Genomic DNA, 20,833 nt, shown 5'->3' with positions numbered 1-20,833 from the left:
AGCTCTATTCGTGTGGAACTTTGTAACACTATCAAATTGATAATCCAGATGACCAATTGTTTAGAAAACGTAAATCTTAATAGATGATTTTGAGTTCAGATGAAAATTTAGCATCACTATTTTTTAATCTCCATGTGCTCAATTTGTGTTTATAATTCATCTCGTGCTCAGTGCTGAAGGAAAATATCGTGAGAAAACCTACATGTGGCGGATGAAAACCAATTTGCATTAGAGCTGGCAATGCGGGTTGGTTAATAAGTTTTCATTTCAAAGCTTCTCCTTAAAAATGGAGAGGTGAACTTAACCCAAGAGTGAGATGTTAACTTTTATTTCAATGATCATTTATTGATTTGGAGTACTTTATTCTCTACACTTTTATTTGTTTCCAATATTTAAAAAAAAAAACTACGAGAAAAAAGTATGTAAAAAGATTGTATTTTTTTTGTTATTTTAAATTGACTACTATCACTAGTATCAAGACTATTTAAACGCATCACTTGGAAGAGGAATATAATTGTTCCACAGAGTCTAAACTAATAAAATATTCAAGAGAATGAACAATGTAATAAGAAGGCGTTCAAATTTATCGTTGTCAAATGTGAAATACATGTAAATGAGAGGGTTGAGGCCTGAGTCCTTTCAATCATTAAATGAAGACCTTTGTCCTTCAGCGTGACATTAACAGACCATTAATTTTGTTTTTTACGTAAAACAGAACCGCCCCGTTATTAAAAATTTTAATAAAAATTGTTTTTCTTTTATTTGTAAAGTTCTATAAAACAAATATAAAAAAAAATTAAAATATTCAATTCAGTGATTTTATTTTATTTGTCACAACATATTATTTGTATTAAGCTCTTAATGGCATAAAAACAGTTACTGCACAAATCATAACCGCGTGGAATGGTGGCAGGAATGCAAGCAACATTTCCCTGTTGAAACGCAATTCCGATCCACAATATTATTATTAATTGAAATTATTACAATCGTACTTACGCCAGAGTGTTCGTAATTAGTAATTAATAGTGTTATTAATAATTATAAATATATCCATAGTGACAATAACTTAGTGTAAATAAATTTAAATTGTGTTATAATTTGGTTATAAATAATTTTATCTATATTATTAACTATTACTAGTGTTAGGATGTTGGTTGTCTTATATTAACCAAAAAAGTAGCATATATCCTTTCTTGGAGCTCAAGTTTGCTTCATTACAAATTTCGTCAAATTCGGTTCAGCGGTTTGGTCGCTAAAGAGCTAGAGACAGACAGACAAAGTCACTTTCACATTTATTATATTAATGTGGATAAATTATTTCTAAGGAAATATTACTAGATTTATTTTTACAAATATGTAAATTTCAAGTGTTACCTTAATATGTTATTTATATTTCATTGCCAGATTACAAAAACCATTAAACTCTGCCCTTTCATTTTAAAATATACTTATATAATTAGCCTGTAAATTCTCACTGCTGGGCTAAAGGCCTCCTCTCCCTTTGAGGAGAAGGTTTGGAACATATACCACCACGCTGTTCCAATTCGGGTTGGTGGAATACACATGTGGCAGAATTTCTTTGAAATTTGTCACATGCAGGTTTGAAATTTGTCACATATGAGATATATGAGATGAATTATAAATACAAATTAAGCACACACATATATATATAGTGGTGCTTGCCTGGGTTTGAACTTGAGTTCAATCCGAATCATTGGTTAAGATGTACGCGTTTTAACCACTGTGCCATCTCGGCTCTGATCCGAAATAATACATTTAAAAAATTTCATTGTTAAATCCGAATAGAAGATTATTTCAAATAGAATTTAAGTTTTTAAACGTTTTTTGCATAAGTCAAATGTTTCCAGCGATTCCATTATATAACCAGTTTCATAACTGACAGATTTATACTATCTCTATTGGCGCGTTGCAACTTATGAATATAAAATTTCTTTTCCGCAGGTGCAGGGGACAGTTGAACGAGTCGCAATATGTTGACGGAGATATAGGTGAGTTTTGTATGAGCTTTAATGTAAAAAGATATAGACGCGTGTTGAGTGACATATAGATTTCAATTCTCTTTTGTAGACTACACCATCAATACTTCTATACATTTACTATAAATGCCAAAGTCTGTGTCTCTTTGGTATGAAGTAAGTTTGAATCTAAATGATCCTTCCTTTGATTGTTGGTGTTTATTGCCTGTATAATATACAACCAGACCGAATCCTAAAATGCGAATAAAGCCACAAGCGACAACCAGTTACGACTGTTTTGTCAGCCTAGTGGATTTTATTTCTAATTATTGAATATAACACTGTTTTATAATAATAATTAGAAATTACTAAAATTTTGTAACGATTTACATTTACACGATAATAATACACGTTATAAACGTTAATAAGATATTAATTAAATTATATATTTAATCGTTCTTCCATGTTCATTTTAATTATATGTTGTATAATATATTAAGTAGAGAATTCGGAACGCGATAATTTGTCGGCGTATGTTGTTTAAGTAATAATAACACATTACGCCGTCACTCGATAGCAAAATAACGCATAAACGTGAAAATTAAAAGGCGTTTCATTCGCGTATTCGTCGGCAAACGTATCTCATTATGTGAGGGAATAAATTGGAACATACTATTTGTCAAGCACTTGGCGGCAAGCGTTCCGATCCGCTTCGATTCAATTTGCGCAAAATTTAATTGAAATCGAAACGGGTGATATAAAAGCCCCTTGTGGGGATTATCCTACAATGCGTTAAAAACTAGGTTACTTTATTTAATCAGATTGAATTTTCTCGTGCTGTCAATATGGAAAATCGGTCAAGTGGTCGCTGGCTAACGCGTAATGGTATTTATAGCTCTTCAAGAGCTGATGGCTGTTAGAAAATATTCCACGGCGCGGTTTGAATGAGCAACTTGATTTCTTAAATATTATTAGGTATTCGTGTTTACTAAGTTTTCAGTTCGATAAAATTTTAGACGAGAAAATCTCTTTGTCAATAGTCCAATACGAATAAAATAAGGTCAGAAGAGATATGCGCGGCAGCTGTCACGGCTGACGAGGGTGCAGTGAAGCGCTCAAATTAGAATTCGACGTGACGGATGAGAGTATACAGGAGCCATCGTCATTTTCCAAATCGACGATATCATAACAGAACGGATTAGGGACTGTAATTGAGATCAACTGAAACCCTCTTCATGTCTTCTAATTGTGAAACCAATTCAGACGTAAACATTTCAATCGATTTTTAAAAATAATTGGCAATCTCCTTTTTGAGAATTATTAATATTTCTAATTAACCCTCCGTGTAAGTATTAATCAATGTAAGATAGGAAATATATATTGTCAAAAAATCAGAATCAGACCTACGATTCTGCAAATGGTAGGTATGTTGAAAAGAATATGGTTACTTTCGGTTGTAAATACTGTTATAATTAACAGTTTTTACAACTTAGTAATCTATGTTGCAAGTACTGTTAATTGTAAATTATCAATTATCAATATGTAAGGTAGATGTAGTATAGAGGATATTTTAATTCTTAATTACATTGCATATGCTTATTATATTTATTTACGATCAGCGCATTTTGCATTATTCCAAATGATCCAGGTATCTTGAATATCACTTTATGTCAAAAAGTTTATTGTATAACACTGCATGAAAAACGATTTGACTTTTCTAACTGGACTTTTGGGCAGACTGACGCCAGTACTCCTTCGGAATTATTGAGCTTAATTTGTTTCTGCCAACATATAATTGGCAGAAATATTATAGATCAGCTAAAGATCTTTCTAAGAGAACTTTCAGATAAGAATCCTAAATTGTCAAATCGCTATAACTAAATTAACATAAGAATAGCCCGCTCGTAAGGCCGCTGACTGGCTAAACGATGCCGTCAGCACATCGCCTTTTTAGTTGTTCTTCATATTTGGCATATAACGATATTACAACAATTTTTTAGTAGATTTAGAACGTATTAATCATTCAGTACAAGGTACTTAAGTAATCGTGACGTATCATAAACCAAATATACTATTTCTCCAACTTTTGAGTGTTGACTGGCCTTATACCTGGATCCATCTCTAAATAAGATACGCTTCTGTATCTCAAGATAGCCTTCACGCCAAAATATTTACGTGTTACACTAAAAGGGCTTCTCGCCCAATCTGTACTTGCTAGGGAACCATTGGGGCGCAAAAAAAAGGAAATAAATATATTTACCGTTGCTTCTCAGTGCTTATTCTTTAATGATATGTATGTCCGAAAAAATATGAGAAATTCATTGATACAAGAAAAAACTCCAACTAATTACCAGTTACTCAAGTGCAAGCTCTCGGTGGCTCTTTTGTAGAGCAATATATACAATTGTTTAACAGGATCCTAAAAAGCGTTCAAAGGCCTTTGTTGACAAATTTAAAAATATAAAACGAGCGCTTGTGTGGAAGAGTTTATCATACAAATAGTGAGTTCATGGTTGATAGCGCACCTTGGGAACTAAGAGAACTGAATATTTATTTGTTATATTGAATATAGGTAAACGTCACACAAACACATATAGTATGACACAGCTTAGATGTAGCATCGGCAAAATTCGTAAAACCGATCACATCCGAATTAAGTACGCTATCCCAAATGGTGACCTTTACACAAACGTAATAACTTGTAATTTAAATATCATATGACAAAATATATTTTTCATTTTGACACGTAGATTTACATACATTTGCTTTCTCGAGTTAAACTGACGCGAGAATCTATAGCGACGAATAGCGTCGAATGGCGCGATAAGGAGCTGTTTCTATTGGTTGTATAAATCGGCAGTAATTTTTGCCGATGCTACATCTAAATTGTGTCTTACTATACAAAAGTCGCGATTGTGACGCACACATATGAGCTTAAACAGACTATGCAAACAAAAATTGTCAAGATTCAATTGATACACCGATGAAAGTCATTTTCAACCGACTTCCAAAAGGAGGAGGTTATCAATTCGTCTGTATTTTTTTTTTTTATGTTTGTTACCTCATAACTTTTTACTGGGTGGACCGATTTTGATAATTTTTTTTTTGTTTGAAAGGTAGTGCTTCCCGTGGGGTCCCATTTTTTTTATTTTTTTTTCCGATGATGGTATCCATATGAAAACGACATAAGTCTTAAATTTGCATTATGTATATGCGTGACACCGGCTCCAAATATACCAATAATTATAACTACATTATATAATCGTAAATCGACTTTTAAGTAGTCTAATATTTTTCATTTCATTTTACCTAGGAGGACTCTACAAAATATGTAAAATATGCAATTATTTTTATTATTTTTTAGTGCATTTTGATTTGTTTTAAAATAGTGTTTTGTTTGAAGTCGGTTTTTCTTTTTGTTAAAATTTTTATTTATACAGCACTATTTTAATTAAACGCTTTAATTTGTTTTACTTAAATACTAATGAATTATCTTTGAAAACATTTTTAATGAGACGTAGTATTTGTTTATTAACAACGAAACTTCACAAGTTGAGATTGTAGAAGACATCAGTTACAAAAACTCAAAACTTTAAAAAGTATCTGCAGTCTCGTATTTTTAAAAAGTTATGCGATCGTCCTTTTTAAAGGACGAGTGCTCAAATTGAGAGAAATATAATCTTTAGTATTCTTGATACGGTATGTGACTTTATTTATTGCACTGTAACTTTTAAATACATACGTTTCGATGTATGGAGTATCGTTAAACTCCTTACATCAACTCTAATGATACTGGTTATAAATGTTTTTGAATAAAAAAAGCAACAATATTTTATTTCGTTACCAAATAATCTATCCATTTACTATTACATTCATAACTAAATAAATGTTTTCGTTTCATAGTGCCGGCAAAAAAAAAAGCAGCAAAAATATAGCAACAGTTACATTGGAAATTTCATAAATTACCTTCAAAGTATATTCGATGGAAATACGAGAGCCAGTCAACTGAGCTTATTCAAGAATTCGAAAAGCAATCGCTTCCATATCACTGCGTTCCTCATCCCGTGCCTCTTGACATAGGGAGCAGCTGAGCGAGGCAGCGAGAGGCAGCAATTAAATGTCGTACAGACGTTGTGTGATTAAACTAAAATGCTAACATGTTTACACGTAATTTAACTTCTTAATACCAACAATTTAAAGACTATAATCCCATATGAGAGATGGATGATCAAGCAAATAATGGTCCTACGGCGGGATCCTGACATGTGAATTTCCCTTTACAAATGTCATTTTGTAATGCAGCCTAACTTCAAGTGTTATGATGTACATTTCATAAGCGATTGATTCGTTTACATACACGCATCAGATGGTCTTTTATAGTTACTAAGTTAAATAATGTTTCATTAGATTTTCAAACATGGAGAATGGTAGGGCCGTTTTTTTTGTATAGGCTAGGTTAATATTTATTCTTGCCATGTTTTGGTTTACAAGCACAATGAACATGACATTTTAGGTATTGTAGTGTGTGGCACATTGTCGGTGTCAGGACTGGTTCATAATTGATTCAGTGTCAATGGACTGCGGTGATCATTCCCCCTCAGTCAGTTAGTCAGTTCAATCAGTCGTATATATTTATCCGTTTGCCTTCATAGAATACATTTAAATACGACAAACTTTCTTATTTTATAACTCTTTTATTCATGAAATACTGTAAAGTATTAAATACATATAATATAATTTGTAAAACTTAATTTTCCAATGTGTTTGTTATCCTAACGCTTGCTAAAATTTTCTAAATTTCATCGAAACAATTGTAAGTAGCAAACGGATGGTAGTTTCTGAGTTATGACGTTGTGACAAATTGACAGTAAATAAGAAAATTGAGTTGTTTCTTGACATGCGAACATTAATCAGTGACGGGTACCATACAAGCAGAGGGTCAATATATACGAGTAGAAATGTTAAGTTAGTAACTCAGTCTGTTTGACTTTTGCTCTTTGAAGGCCATTTACTGAATCTAATTTTATACAATTTAGCATTAAGCAAGCTTCAACTCCTAGGATGACAAAGGTAACAAATGCGAAAGAAGTTGCAGCAGGCAACTAGTATAAAGTAACCTTTTCCTTTCAATCATTACTTTATCAAGGCTCAAAACTAGACTGGCCATAATGAACTTTAAAAGTATCCAGCGGCCTTAATAAGAACAGAAGAAAATAAATAACGTGAAATTCAAGTATTTTCAACCGACTTCCAAAAGGAGGAGGTTATCAATTCGTCTGTATTTTTTTTTTTTTTTTTTTTTTTTTTTTTATGTTTGTTACCTCATAACTTTTCACTGGGTGGACCGATTTTGATAATTTTTTTTTTGTTTTAAAGGTAGTGCTTTCCGTGGGGTCCCATTTTTTTTATTTTTTTTTCCGATGATGGGATCCATGTGAAAACGACATAAGTCTTAAATTTGCATTATGTATATGCGCGACAAATAGGTGAATAACTGAAAATCACGTTAACCAATTTTGATAATTCTTTTTTTATTATAAAATATATACTTCAAGGGTAATTTGGTGAAAGTTTGGAAAGGTTCTGAGCACAGGATCCATGACAAAGTAACGGAACGGAAGGGAACGGAACAATTCTGAGGAGCACGTTAGCGATACTCGGTCGAATCTTTTATTTATAGGTTATTTGGATATTTGAGTCACCTTCCGTAATGTGGTTATGTTTATGTAATTATCATAGTCGAATATTATAATCAACTAGCTACCCACCCCGGCTTTGCACGGGTGCAATACTGATACTAAATATACTACAGAATTTGTTTATATACGACATCACATCGCAAACTTCTAAAATTATCAGTATTTCTTTACTATATTGTTCATGTATTATATACACAAACCTTCCCCTTGAATCACACTATCTTTTAAAAAAAACCGCATCAAAATCCGTTGCGTAAATTTAAAGATATAGGGACAGAGAAAGCGACTTTGTTTTATACTATGTAGTGATGGAACTCCTATACGGCTCGCAGTTAGGGTGCGATATGGGACAGAATTTCTTACTATCTTTAATCAAATTTTGTGTATGTGATGTGATGTCATATGATGTACGAAATATAGTTGGTCTTTTTCAAAGTTTTTTTGCTGAGTTCGATTACAGCTCTTTCGAGGGATCCTTGTAGTTTACGCCGCGTGACGTATTAAATCCGCATTTTCGAAAGTCTATTTTTGCTTTATTCGCAAGTTTCCTTTGAAATTGTCCTCGAAGTAGTTTCTGACTCATATAAACGGAACGTTTAATCTATCCATATTAAAAAAAAATAGTTAGTCAACATCAGCTTCACTTAAAATCAAAAAATAAATAAAAATTTTAACAAAAAGAAAAACCGACTTCAAACAAATCACTATTTTAAAACAAATGAATATGCACGAAAAAGTAATAAAAATAATTGCGTATTCAACATATTTTTTAGAGTCTTCCTAAGTTAAATGAAATGAAAAATATTAGACTACTTAAAAGTCGATTAACGATTATATCATGTAGTTATAATTATTGTTATATTTGGAGTCGGTGTCAGCCAATAAAACCCTACAGTATATCTATCAAAAAACAATACGAGAATACTTTGACAAATATGTTTTTTACAAATTACCTTTTACACAATAATATGCTGGATCAATCAAGGGGCTCGTATCGCTTCTTTCTTTTGATTGTTGGGGCAAGGGCCCCGGTGCTGACACCGGCTCCAAATATACCAATAACTATAACTACATGATATAATCGTTAATCGACTTTTAAGTAGTCTAATATTTTTCATTTCATTTAACTTAGGAAGACTCTAAAAAATATGTTGAATACGCAATTATTTTTATTACTTTTTCGTGCATATTCATTTGTTTTAAAATAGTGATTTGTTTGAAGTCGGTTTTTCTTTTTGTTAAAATTTTATTTTGGGGACAATTCGAAGAACAGCTAGTCAATAATGAAACAAACTAACCTCTATATATCCAGAAATATTTTAAGCAGTCGACTTCTCATGTTAAAGGATACAAATAGTCTTACTTTACAGTTATATCCTACGATGTAATGGGATATAAAATCACCAGCAATTTAGCAGGGCTGACACAACAAAACGACATATCACAGCCCTAATTCGTTTCATTGCTCTCTAATGCGGGTTCATAAAACATGTTGTTTGCGAATAAGCCCAATGCCCCGTACTCGGAACGGAATGGAATTATAGTGGAAACAAGAGTCTGGGTCAGGGTTCACCGCTATTTTGATCTTGAAAGTCGACATATAAATTCATACGGTTATTAACATTTTGATATTTCCTTCTCGCTCATATACATGGTCGCAGATATCGAGGTCCGATAAAGATTTTTACCATCAAAAATTTTTTAACAACAGCCCGAAGTCTGGGTGTTAGAAATTTGTACTTTCTCGTAAACTTGTAAACTCGTCGGTTTTGTGCCTGAAATCTTTCAGGTCGTGTAGGATTTGCTGTTCTGTTGGTTTATGTTTTACGTTGATGGTGCGTTTAAGATGCAAGGAATCGCCATTTAACAACAGGTGGCCTATTTAGAGTCCGCCATATCAAAAATAAAAAATAGGTTATGAATACAACATTTTGGCTAAATTAACTGGTATAAAATTTGTTCGTTGCTATTGGTATATTATTTGTTCAATGACCTCGCCGACATGAGTCTCGGATCTTGGCAAATTCATCCCACTTAATATATCTTACAGTATTGAATATATGTTATCGTGAAAGATTTTTTTTACTTATCTTTATTCCTCCGAATATTTTTGAATTGATGTTTTTTTACGAGATTTTTTTCCTCAATTAATATTTGTGAACCACGTTGTATTTCAATGAAACCCACATTTAGAGAAGAAATGAAACGAAATCATAAAAAAGTATGATGAATTAATACTATAATACAAATATTCAAAATGCGAAAATTAATTTGTAATCGAATATGATGATAAGGGTACCTAACATCTGCACTTCTTTCCTTCCTACTTGAATACATTCGCCGGTGGTAGTGCTAGTGCATAAATAAATTTAAATGTAATGTGGCCATAAGAGGGCGATAATTAAACCCTTCAATTACAATGATCATTATATCATGATACTTTTGAAATTGAGTAAATTACAAAGAGATAGAATACAATAACTGATTCGTAAGACATACCTCAAAATGATAACGTACATTATGAATTCCAAATGCGTTTATAATGGGACCTTTTGCATCTGTGCTACAAGGAAGTGACTATAATGGTGTCAAATAAAATATACCAACTAATGAATCTAAAGTTTTAATATAGGATTTTAAACTAACATGGTTATTTTTATTATTAAAGTTATTAATTTCGGGATATTTACCATGTTTTTTTTTTCACGAGTCTCGTGAACAAGACATTCGTAGACAATGTCGAAATATCGAGCTCCACCGAACAAAAATAAAAAACATGGTAAATATCCCGAAATTAATAACTTTAATAATAAAGTTTTAATGTTATAGGTAAATAATAAAAGTTTAAAAGTAATTACAGAATATAACATGGGTAAATTCAGAATATATTTTTATATCAGAAAATTAATACGTCAAAAATTGATTACAGTACTACGGTAAATTTCTAACGTTGTTTATAGTAGATTTTTGATAAAATTTCACACCTAAAAGTATAACGAAATATTTCAACATTCTGTAAGTTAGTAGTTTTGTTGCTAAAGTAAAGTTTCAACTAAAACTACGCCAGACTTGAAATACAAAGAACGAGGAAACAGCGTTTAATTTGCGTCAGGAGCAATTTTTCCCACGTGATACAAAAACAACGCCCTATTCCCATTCCACCTGTTTATGAGTTTCTCGCAGTTTCAAAGGGAGAGATATTGCGCTTTATGCTCGTATTTGAGGATGAGTGTAACTCCGCTAGTCTTGTCTTGCGGCAGCGCCCGACAAAATGAGAAGATGCAGACATTTCAAAGGAGGCTGTGCATTTTTAAATGCTCGCGAACGGGGCAGTCTGTTAAAAAGAAATAAAGCATACTTTTCAAACGAAATCGACTTTTCTAGTATTTTTCTTGTTATGTTTAACAACGCGAGTATTGTTAGAGATAGTCACACATTCCGATCACGTTGGACTACTTTAGGAATATCACGCTTGAATAGGTCTTTTTGTTTCCTCCCATTGCCTGCTGAATTGAATATTCCCAATATTTTAACAATTTTGTATTCGCTTTTAACGAAACAGCAAAAAAATCTGCAGTGTTGGAAGTTCATCTCACAACTTTTATGATAACAGTCCGACTCTCTTGCACTTTAAAATTTTTACGTCGGATACAAAAACTTTGATTCTTTTCTTACTTTTTTGTATCTTTATTAAATAAAACAGTATTTTGAAATGAATACTCCTCACACAACCGTAGTTTAACATTATACCTTTTTTTAGATATACAGAAAATATTTAATAAGCAAAAACACTGTTTACGAGTATATCATCCTCGATTCTTTCTCCTTTCCCCTTTGGTCAAAGAAATAATGAAGCAAAAATAAACGTATTTCACGCACACTTTCATCAGAGAGATCATCAGCCCTAAGCAGATACAGGGGTAATCCCATCCGTATATTCAAGAACAGAGGCGCAACGTCGCATTCCATAACGGATCCGCAAAGCTTTGAGGGGACGAGACATTGCCATTCATTCTCGCATTTAAAAGCAAGACTGTAATTTCACAAGCCTTTGTCTACGAACCGCGTGGTCCCAGCTTATTCAGAAATATGCGCATTCGAAACAGTTTTTTTTTTTTTATTTCGTTTCAAGTGGTTCGTTTTAGTTGCCTCTGCCTTCGATTGTTTATCTCACCAAGAACGCGTGACGCGTGTTAATCGCCGACGTTCAATTGTATCGAAATATAGTTGAGTATGTCAGTACTTTACTACAAATAGTTTATGCAACGTGTGGCCTTATTTTGGTGACTGGGTCACTGCACTCTTGCAAAGTTCACAGTATTGATTTTATTGCGCACGCCCGAAAATATAAATGGGGGCTCGTGTATGGAAGTGGCCATTGATTTAATCGACGCGAATAAGTGCAGCATATTTCACATACTTCGTTAACACAAGTTCGTCTAGCCGTCTTACTGCACCAGCGATATGCTTGACAACGCTCTACATTAATAAAATAGACTTTACTTCTATGCCGACTAAATTTCATACGAGTCATATTATCATAGATTTAATTTTATTCTTGTGTTTATAAAAAATAAAGATTTATTTAGTAAACATTTTTATTATTTATAAGTAATTTAATCGTGATATTAAAATAAATGTTTAACACAATATAATTGATAAAAATCGTCCACAGGTTCCCGAGACCTGCGAGAGGACCAAGAAGTTGATCTGAGAAATTTCCTGCACAACAAACTTATTCAATCTGACAAGGAGTAAGTAAATCTAGCTTAAGACTTCCTCTTTTAAATTAAAAACCTTTGCTCTTTTTATACTTTATTAAATGTTATTATTAAATTAAAAATGTAAAACTTTACCTACTATTTATTATAAATTTTACATATAATCGTAGTTTAGGAGGAAATTAGTGAAACTATAATTCAAATATCAAATCAATGACGTCAAAAAACGAAATGTTAATATTAACTACATATGCATAAGCGACGTTTATTGTAAAACATTAATTTCACACGCACACAAAGTTACACTATATAATAAAATATCTATAAATTGCAAACAAGCCATAAAGACAATATAGATTAGCAAGTTACCTCTTTACTATATTTTAACATAATGTCGGTTAATGACAGCTCCGCGGTCTCACTTGCATAATTACTTCAGACGCCGCCGAGCGTCGACCCCGTGCGACTTTGACCCACTTCTTACCCTAATTTCCCATCTCGTGACGTAGACGATATTATCTGTACAGCCGACGTCGTACTACGACTCAATTTATAAGTATTTAAAAAAGTTTTTATTGAATTAGACTAAGTACATTCGAAATTCAAAAATGTGAATTATATTTTAATACATTAGCGATTGATTACATTAGCGATTTCAAAATGGCGCCAATAAATTTAATGTAATTTTGTGTTAACTTATTTGTTTCTGGCTAATTTTTTGGTTGAGTGTAAACTAAATAAATAAGTGTTATTTCACTGAAGCAATCTAATGAAAAATGTGTCAAAATGAAATACATCACGTGATATTAGGAAGTGTTCGCTGTTTTGTATTAGAAATTAATTAAAAATGGCTTAGGTGTATAAAACCGTTATGTAACTTAGCTTAAGTTAAGACTATTATTTTTTTAAACGCAATCCAGTTTATGATAGCATTACATTTTAAATCGTGTAATTTACGTGTTTCAGTATTTTAAAAGTGCACGAAAATATTTACATATCTTTGACATCAGCCTTTCAGAATTTGTGCCGAGCCGCCATTAAAAACTGACATAATATTCTTTTCGTGTATTACGTTAGTGATTTCACACGTAATCCTTATCTTTACTGTAAATACTGGTATATAAATTTAATGCACTGTTTTTTTATGGTATAGGTTGGCGGACGAGCTATGGGCCACTTGATGGTGAGTGGTCACCATCACCCATAGACAATGACGCTGTAAAAAATATTAACTATTCTTTACATCGTCAATGTGCCACCAACATTGGGAACTAAGATGTTACGTCCCTTGTGCCTATAGTTACACTGGCTCACTCACCCTTCAAACCGGAACACAACAATACTGAGTACTGTTATTTGGCGGTAGAATAACTGATGAGTGGGTGGTACCTAGACGGGTTTGTACAAAGCCCTACCATCAAGTAAATGTTTGAGATAAACGTGCTAAGAAGAAATGTTTACATATTTGATTTCCCTATGAAGTGCTACATTTATAGTAGCCAACCCTTGTGTAATGTTTACCTTCCATTACGAACGATTTGAAGCGCTACGTAAAGGGTTCAGCGAAATAACATTAGAAGGCGAATGTTTTGTTCTCGTGATAGACTATTTTAGGAAAATAACGCTCTCTCCCTTTTTAATAGACATGATGTTTGTTCCTTCCAAGTTTTGTGATCGATTTTTGGTCAAATAAATGTTTTGCAAGTATGTTGCCAACATTAAAAAAATATGGATTAAGTATTACTAAATATTATGTTATAAATAATTATCCCTTTAAATTCAATTTATATGACGAATACTAAATATTATAAGATACCGTTTATATCAATGTAAGCTTTTTTTTAAATAATTTTCTGGCGACCCGCCCAGTTTCGCACAGGTGCAATACTGATACTAAATATTCTACATAATTTGCTTATTTGTGTAATCACATTACAAACTTCTAAAATTAACAGTGTTTATTTATTGTATTGTCTATGTGTTATGTACAAAACCTTCCTCTTAAATCACGCTATTTATTAAAAAAACCGAATCAAAATCCGTGTTGCGTAATTTTAAAGTGTAAGCTAGTGTAAGCTAGGTTGTAATAGGGGCTGATCGTGGTAAGCGATTTTGTTTTATACAATGTAATGATTTAAAATATATTATGCCTAAATTTATTATTTTCTTATTACTAAAGATAAAAAATAACATCAAATGCCTGATTCTGTCCATATGTTAGTCGAATTAATACTACTTTGCAGTCAAATCAAGACGAATAAAAACTTAACGTAATTTTGTAAGACTAACCCTTTTCTAAGGCTGGTGTTATAATATCTATTTTCTATTACAGTTTTTATAAAAGTCCCATCAACTCCCGTTGTTCTCAACTTTGTCATATTCAAGTGTTTCCAACAACTTTTCGCATTTACAAACAGTTTACGTCAACAATTTCTCATTTGCCTGGACTTAACAAATATAACATTTACATTTTACAACTTTATAACAACATTAGTTTTGGATTATGACGTTTTGTTATTTTAACACGTTGTTGACGGTTACTCACGGCGTTTTGTACTTTTGAGAGATATAAAAAAAAAAAACTTTTTATTAAATTGTCTATGTATGAATTTAAATTAATGTAATTTTTTTATAAATTATAGCTTATATTCCATTATTCATTAAATATGACAGGAATTAATTGACGTTTTAAATATATTGAAGTAAAGTATACGCCGTTAGGTATCGTACGGATTTTAAATTAACATTGTTATTTTTATTATTATGGTTATTAATTTCGGGATATTTACCATGTTTTTTATTTTTGTTCGGTGGAGCTCGATATTATCTACGAATGTCTTGTTCATGAGTCTCGTGAATTAACAAATTAACAAAATATAAATTACCAAATACTTTAATCGTACGGATTGTCTCTGTCACTTTACAAGTGGATGAAAAATTTGTGCAGGTAGAAAACCGCCAGTCTGACAGCAATCCTAATTCGTATTGATTTTGATGGTGGGGAACGTAAACGCCTCAACCAACTCAATTGGATTTGTTTAGTCTCTAAACTTAACTTACACCTACGCGCTTAGATGAGGCGAATGGTTACTTAGACCACATACCTAAGCTCTTTGTATGAGTTCATTATTAAGAAATTATAGAACTATTTTAGGTTAGAAGTGCCTTTTTACAATCACTTCTTGTTTCTCAAAATTAAAATCAAAATACTACTAACTACTACCACTACCTACTTTATTCAAGTAGGCTTTTACAAGCACTTTTGAATCGTCATTTAACGAGGTGGTACCGTAGTTACGTAGGTGAAGCTACCACAGGTTCGGAAAGTAGTTTTACCGAAAAAAAACTGGTAATAAGTAAAGTAACTACTTTATGTTATTACCGGTTTATTTTTCAACGTTTAAAAATACAGTCAAGTTAGTTAAATACATATGTATGTAATATTAACTGCCTGAAAGTCAACAAGTATTAATTCCACACTTTTATCTACTGTATAATTTTGTATTTAATTACGTTGTTCTGTATAACACCTATCTATATTGCAGTGAACAAGTTACAAGTTTACGTGTCTCTGTATTTATTTATTTATTTCAGGAAAACAATAACATATTAAACAAAATAGAAACAATAAAAATACAGTTTACAGACAATAAAACCAATCACTATTTTCCATTGAATTGTACAAACTTAATACTTATTAGTAAATAGAAGCAATACATAGTTTAGTTTAATACAAAACAATAAATTAAAAATAACAAAAGCTAAATAATTAAAAAAAGAATGAATACAAATTAGCCGACATAGACTATTTTTGGGTTTGGGTGTGGGAGTTGGGTTTGGTGGTGCAGTTAGTTTATTTTGTGCGTGTAAGTTATTGTATGAGCTTTTGTTTAAATTTGTGTAAATTTTGTGTGAGTTTGAAAGGTTAAATTGAATTTTGAGTCGTGAGGATGTATTTTATACGATTTAATGGACCGATGAATTATGTCTATGTGTGAGTATATTTTATTATATAGTGAGAAATATGTTATCTGTACCTCCCAACGACGGTTTATATACTGTTAATAGTCTGGGTACAATACGTTAAACCGAAGAGCTAAGTAATTGCTTTGAAGTATAAAAAGTGTTAATAACATTCAAACGAATTTGTATAAAATCACTTTTCACATTTCGTACGGCTTGTTCTTTTATCTCCGGTTACTTCTGTTCACGTCACTTGTTAAAAACATCCGAAGTCGGTGTTTGTAATTAGCGGTGGTTTGAAGGAAAGAGCGAATACGAGGGAAATAATTGGTGTATTTTATTTGGATTCCCTCCGGGTGTAATTGGGAAGCTCTCTGTACAACATCACTGATCGAGATAACAAAAGGTCCAACGAATACGAGCTAAAATAACCCTTATCACGTTGTTGTAGATGCGTTCGTATATTTTATTTCGACGTTGATAATGGTACGTAAGTTTGCGCTGTTTTACAAATCGTATATACGAAACGATAACCGTGTACCTATTCGATGTTTTATTTTTAACGAGGAATAAAATTCGTTGCGTATTAATTCCAATAGCGGATATTTGTTCGAGAATTTTTAATATTAACATTTGTCAATTAATTTACTATATGACACACATACCTACATGTGATACAATATATTAACTACATTCAAAACTTAGGATTATTGCACTATTTTTGACTACTGGTTTCGTTTAGCACTTAATTTATATTTATGTTTATAATTCATCTCGTACTCGACTGTGAAGGAAAACATCGTGAGGAAACCTGCATGTGTTTAATGTCAAAGAAATTATTCCATATGGGTATCAATCAAGGTGGAACAGCGTGGTTGAATAAGTTCCAAGCCTACTCTTCGCACTGATACTTCAATTATTATTTTTTATAATTATATACTACATACTATATTAATAGAAAAGATACACTCAATACAGTTATTATAATTGTAATTTTAATATGGTGTTATTTATATTGTTATAGGTATATTTATTGATATATTTTTTCTTTAGGGATAATTGCTTTGAGGTGAATGCTGCCTACTTCACATGTGACAGTGTGAAGAAAATGCTCAAGGAAGCCAAGAAAAACCAAGACTTTCGTAAGTATTTATCAATGTTTTATTAAAGATTTGTTAATTAATAATATGTTGTTGATATTTCACATATATGTTCACCTTATTTAAAGCTGTCATAAAACTATACAGCATCATAACTGACAGGCGTCCAAATCCATTTCACACTGTATTTTTTTTTTGTGTACTATATATATTCAGATTTGTTGAAAATATTGAAAGCGCGATTCAGATACCTATTATAATTACAGACATGAAACGTAAAACTGTAAATTGAGAACATTTCAAGCTAAAGTAACATATTTTTCATTGTAATTTATTCACAATAATCAACAAAGCTAAAATAGTTTAAAACAGAGTTGAACTATATTCAAAATTCATGTTTAATAAAAATTTTATTATTAATAATTGTTCTCGTGCTCAACACTGGAAGGAAAAAAGAAACATCGAGAAGATTTTTTTATAAATTAGACAAAACTCTCAGCCGAGTTGGCCCCGTGGTTAGAAAGCGTGAATCTCAACTGGTTCAAAAACAATCAAGCACCACTGAATAATATCTGCTTATTTGTTTTCTAAGTCAACTTGTGCTCGGCAGTGAATTAAAACATCATGAGGAAACTTGCATGTGCTTAGGCACATGCAAGTTTCAAGGCACATTCTTAGAAATTCTACCACATGTGTATTTCACCAACCAGCATTGGAACAGCGTGGTGGAATATGTTCCAAACTTTCTCCTCAAAGGGAGAGGAGGCCTTAGCCCAGCAGTGAGGAATATTACAGGCCGTTATTGTAGTTTGACAAAATTCTGCGGCATGTGTAAATTAGCCTGTATTAGGACATATTAAGATTTAGAGAAAAGAAGCCTTTACGTAATAATAGGGGGGAAAAAAGTTAAGTATGTATGTAACAAACTTTACATTTTGTTACTCTAGTTATAATGATATACACATATTGAAACAAAAAACAAAGTTTCAGTCCATATTCATCACATTTGTTTTGAAACGTTCACAATTATGCGGCATAATATTATGATATGAAATTAATATCCAGAGAATCAAAATTTATTCGAACGGCCGTGGGTTTAAAGCTTTCAAACATTTTGTACATATTATGTTTAACTCCAAAAAAAATATTCTCGTAAATGTATGGTGTTTCGCTCGTGCTTATATTTGAATTTATATTTTATAAAACGAATAAATTTTTAATGAATTTTACGAGCCAGGTAAAGATGGGATTCAATCATCATGGATCTGTAGTCGTAGCACGGATTCAAATTAAATAAAATTTGGTAAGACGATAGCATGAGCTTCAAAGAAGGTCATAATCTATTTTTTTATATATAGATAACACCTGACGACCAAACAGTCTACTGTGACAACTAGAATTAAACGCAGAATGCTTTGTTTCATATGAACACGGCACTTAGTCTACAATTAATTATATAATAACATTAAATTACTACTACTACATACATATATACATATATTAAATACATCATATCTTGTTTAATTTCTTATTTATTTAACAGCAAACATATTTACCAAAATAATATATGAAAGATAAAAAATAAAATTTTACAATTTGTGACGTTTTTATTATACATAAAATAATCTTTTTAAAAATAATCCTTACTATAAATAAATTAAATATCCGTATGGTTTCACAGGCCGTTAATTGGTTTAAAAAAAAAAGTTAGAATAACGAAAAATAATTGGAGACCGGACACTCGTTAGGATATAACAGAATACAACATGAATAAATTGCATTTTATTTTATTTCAAATACGAATCCATTCGAAAATGGCAACATTCAAACGTAATACCTATCCGTTGTAACATCCGAAGAGATCACAATGACGTAATAAGGGGTAGATCTCAGAAAATGAAAGTATAATCAAAAGGGTACGTCCACCTCTATTGTTAGCAAGAAATAATATTTCCACGCGCGAATGGCTAAAATGGGTTGCCTAGCCACCAAGGAACAAATATATTGCGATTTGCTCCTTCATTTTCTCGCAAGGTATTTTATTGCTTTGGGGTCTCTCATAAATTCTGAACCCACTCAGAGAGAAAAATAAGGCCTCAGCGAGTCTCAAATTGTTGCGAAAAATACTTATTACTAGACCGTCATCGCCTAGCTGTTTTAGAATAACATAATTCTCATTTCATTTTAAATAATTTATCTATGATATAAAGACTGAAGGTATAAAGCTCATTTATTCTTATTTCATAGTATATAGTTTATATAGCGTCACGTTATTATCCACAGGGACTACTATGAAGCTTAACGCGGGCGATGCCGTCCTGGACAGCTAGTTGCTACATCATAAAAAGACAAAAAATAATATAATATATAATTCAAAGTACACATATTACGTTTTATAAATTAATTTTATAAAATGATAAATTATATACTTTATAGTAAATTGTGTAATTATAAGAGTGTTCGTTATATGATACGTCTAATCTGAAGCACTTATTTTTGAGTGATATACTCGTACATTGTAATAAGACTCTCATAAATATTATCATTTATAATATCAGACAGAATATATAATTTGTTTGTAAGAACGATGCGTACGGGATAATTTTATAGCAATATGTTTTAATATCGAAAATTTTAATCAAAATAGACAAACATTTATTATCATAATATGCGGACGAATATTGCCGGCGCAAACCCAATATCGATAGAATGATTTGTGTAAAGGTATATTCAGAACGACCCCAGCAGACATTGTCGCTCGGCTACCGAATTTTTCATGCAGAAGCGGTCGTGCAGTATAGAATGTTTGCCAACATACACATTCCGAATCTAAATATATTCAGGGACATAGTAAATATTGAACACGGTCGCCATCTTCTGTGTAAGTTTTTATTATTCTTGCTTGAGATATATTCTTGAGACCATACGACGTTGACGAGATTAATTTTTGGAGTCTATTTAGAACCGGTGGCGGTTACTTCACTAGGAACAAAGTTTCCAAATTGAAATAGTTCGCTGGATATTTCGTACTGGCATCCATCTTTGTGGGGGCGGGTGTCACGGACGGTCGGGAGGACTTACTTTTTGATTTTCATACACCGGAACTCGTTTCAGAACAATCTATTGTACGAAAGCAGTTTTTTTTGTTTTATATTTTACATAATGGTCCATGAGGAGGTTTTTGTTAATTCAATTATTTTTATCATATTTCATTTAAACGAGTTTTTAAATACAATGTTTTATATAAAATGAAAGAGTTGAATGAAATTAAAGCAATGTCGTAAAGCAACGAAGTTATGAACTCAGGCTTATTTAGTAAAGTAAATTACATAAAAATTTAATGCATTTTTATACTGAGGATTTTTTAAAAATTA

The 20,833-nt window shown here is 31.8% G+C and overlaps 1 protein-coding gene across 1 annotated transcript in view; it reads left to right on the top strand.

Annotated features, from left to right (window-relative positions):
- LOC124538518 (Down syndrome cell adhesion molecule-like protein Dscam2) overlaps nucleotides 1–20,833 on the top strand; it is a 113,626-nt gene that overhangs the window by 53,362 nt on the left and 39,431 nt on the right. The window contains exons 4-6 of the mRNA XM_047115604.1: nucleotides 1,963–2,009; nucleotides 12,351–12,429; nucleotides 17,413–17,501. Coding sequence (XP_046971560.1) covers nucleotides 1,963–2,009; nucleotides 12,351–12,429; nucleotides 17,413–17,501 — 215 coding nt within the window. The remainder of the gene's footprint in view (nucleotides 1–1,962; nucleotides 2,010–12,350; nucleotides 12,430–17,412; nucleotides 17,502–20,833) is intronic.

This window comes from Vanessa cardui, chromosome 20 (assembly GCF_905220365.1).
Source record: "Vanessa cardui chromosome 20, ilVanCard2.1, whole genome shotgun sequence".
In the NCBI taxonomy this organism is placed as follows: domain Eukaryota; kingdom Metazoa; phylum Arthropoda; class Insecta; order Lepidoptera; family Nymphalidae; genus Vanessa; species Vanessa cardui.
Note: the sequence above shows the minus strand (reverse complement) of the source record. Positions and strands in the feature narration are given on the sequence as shown.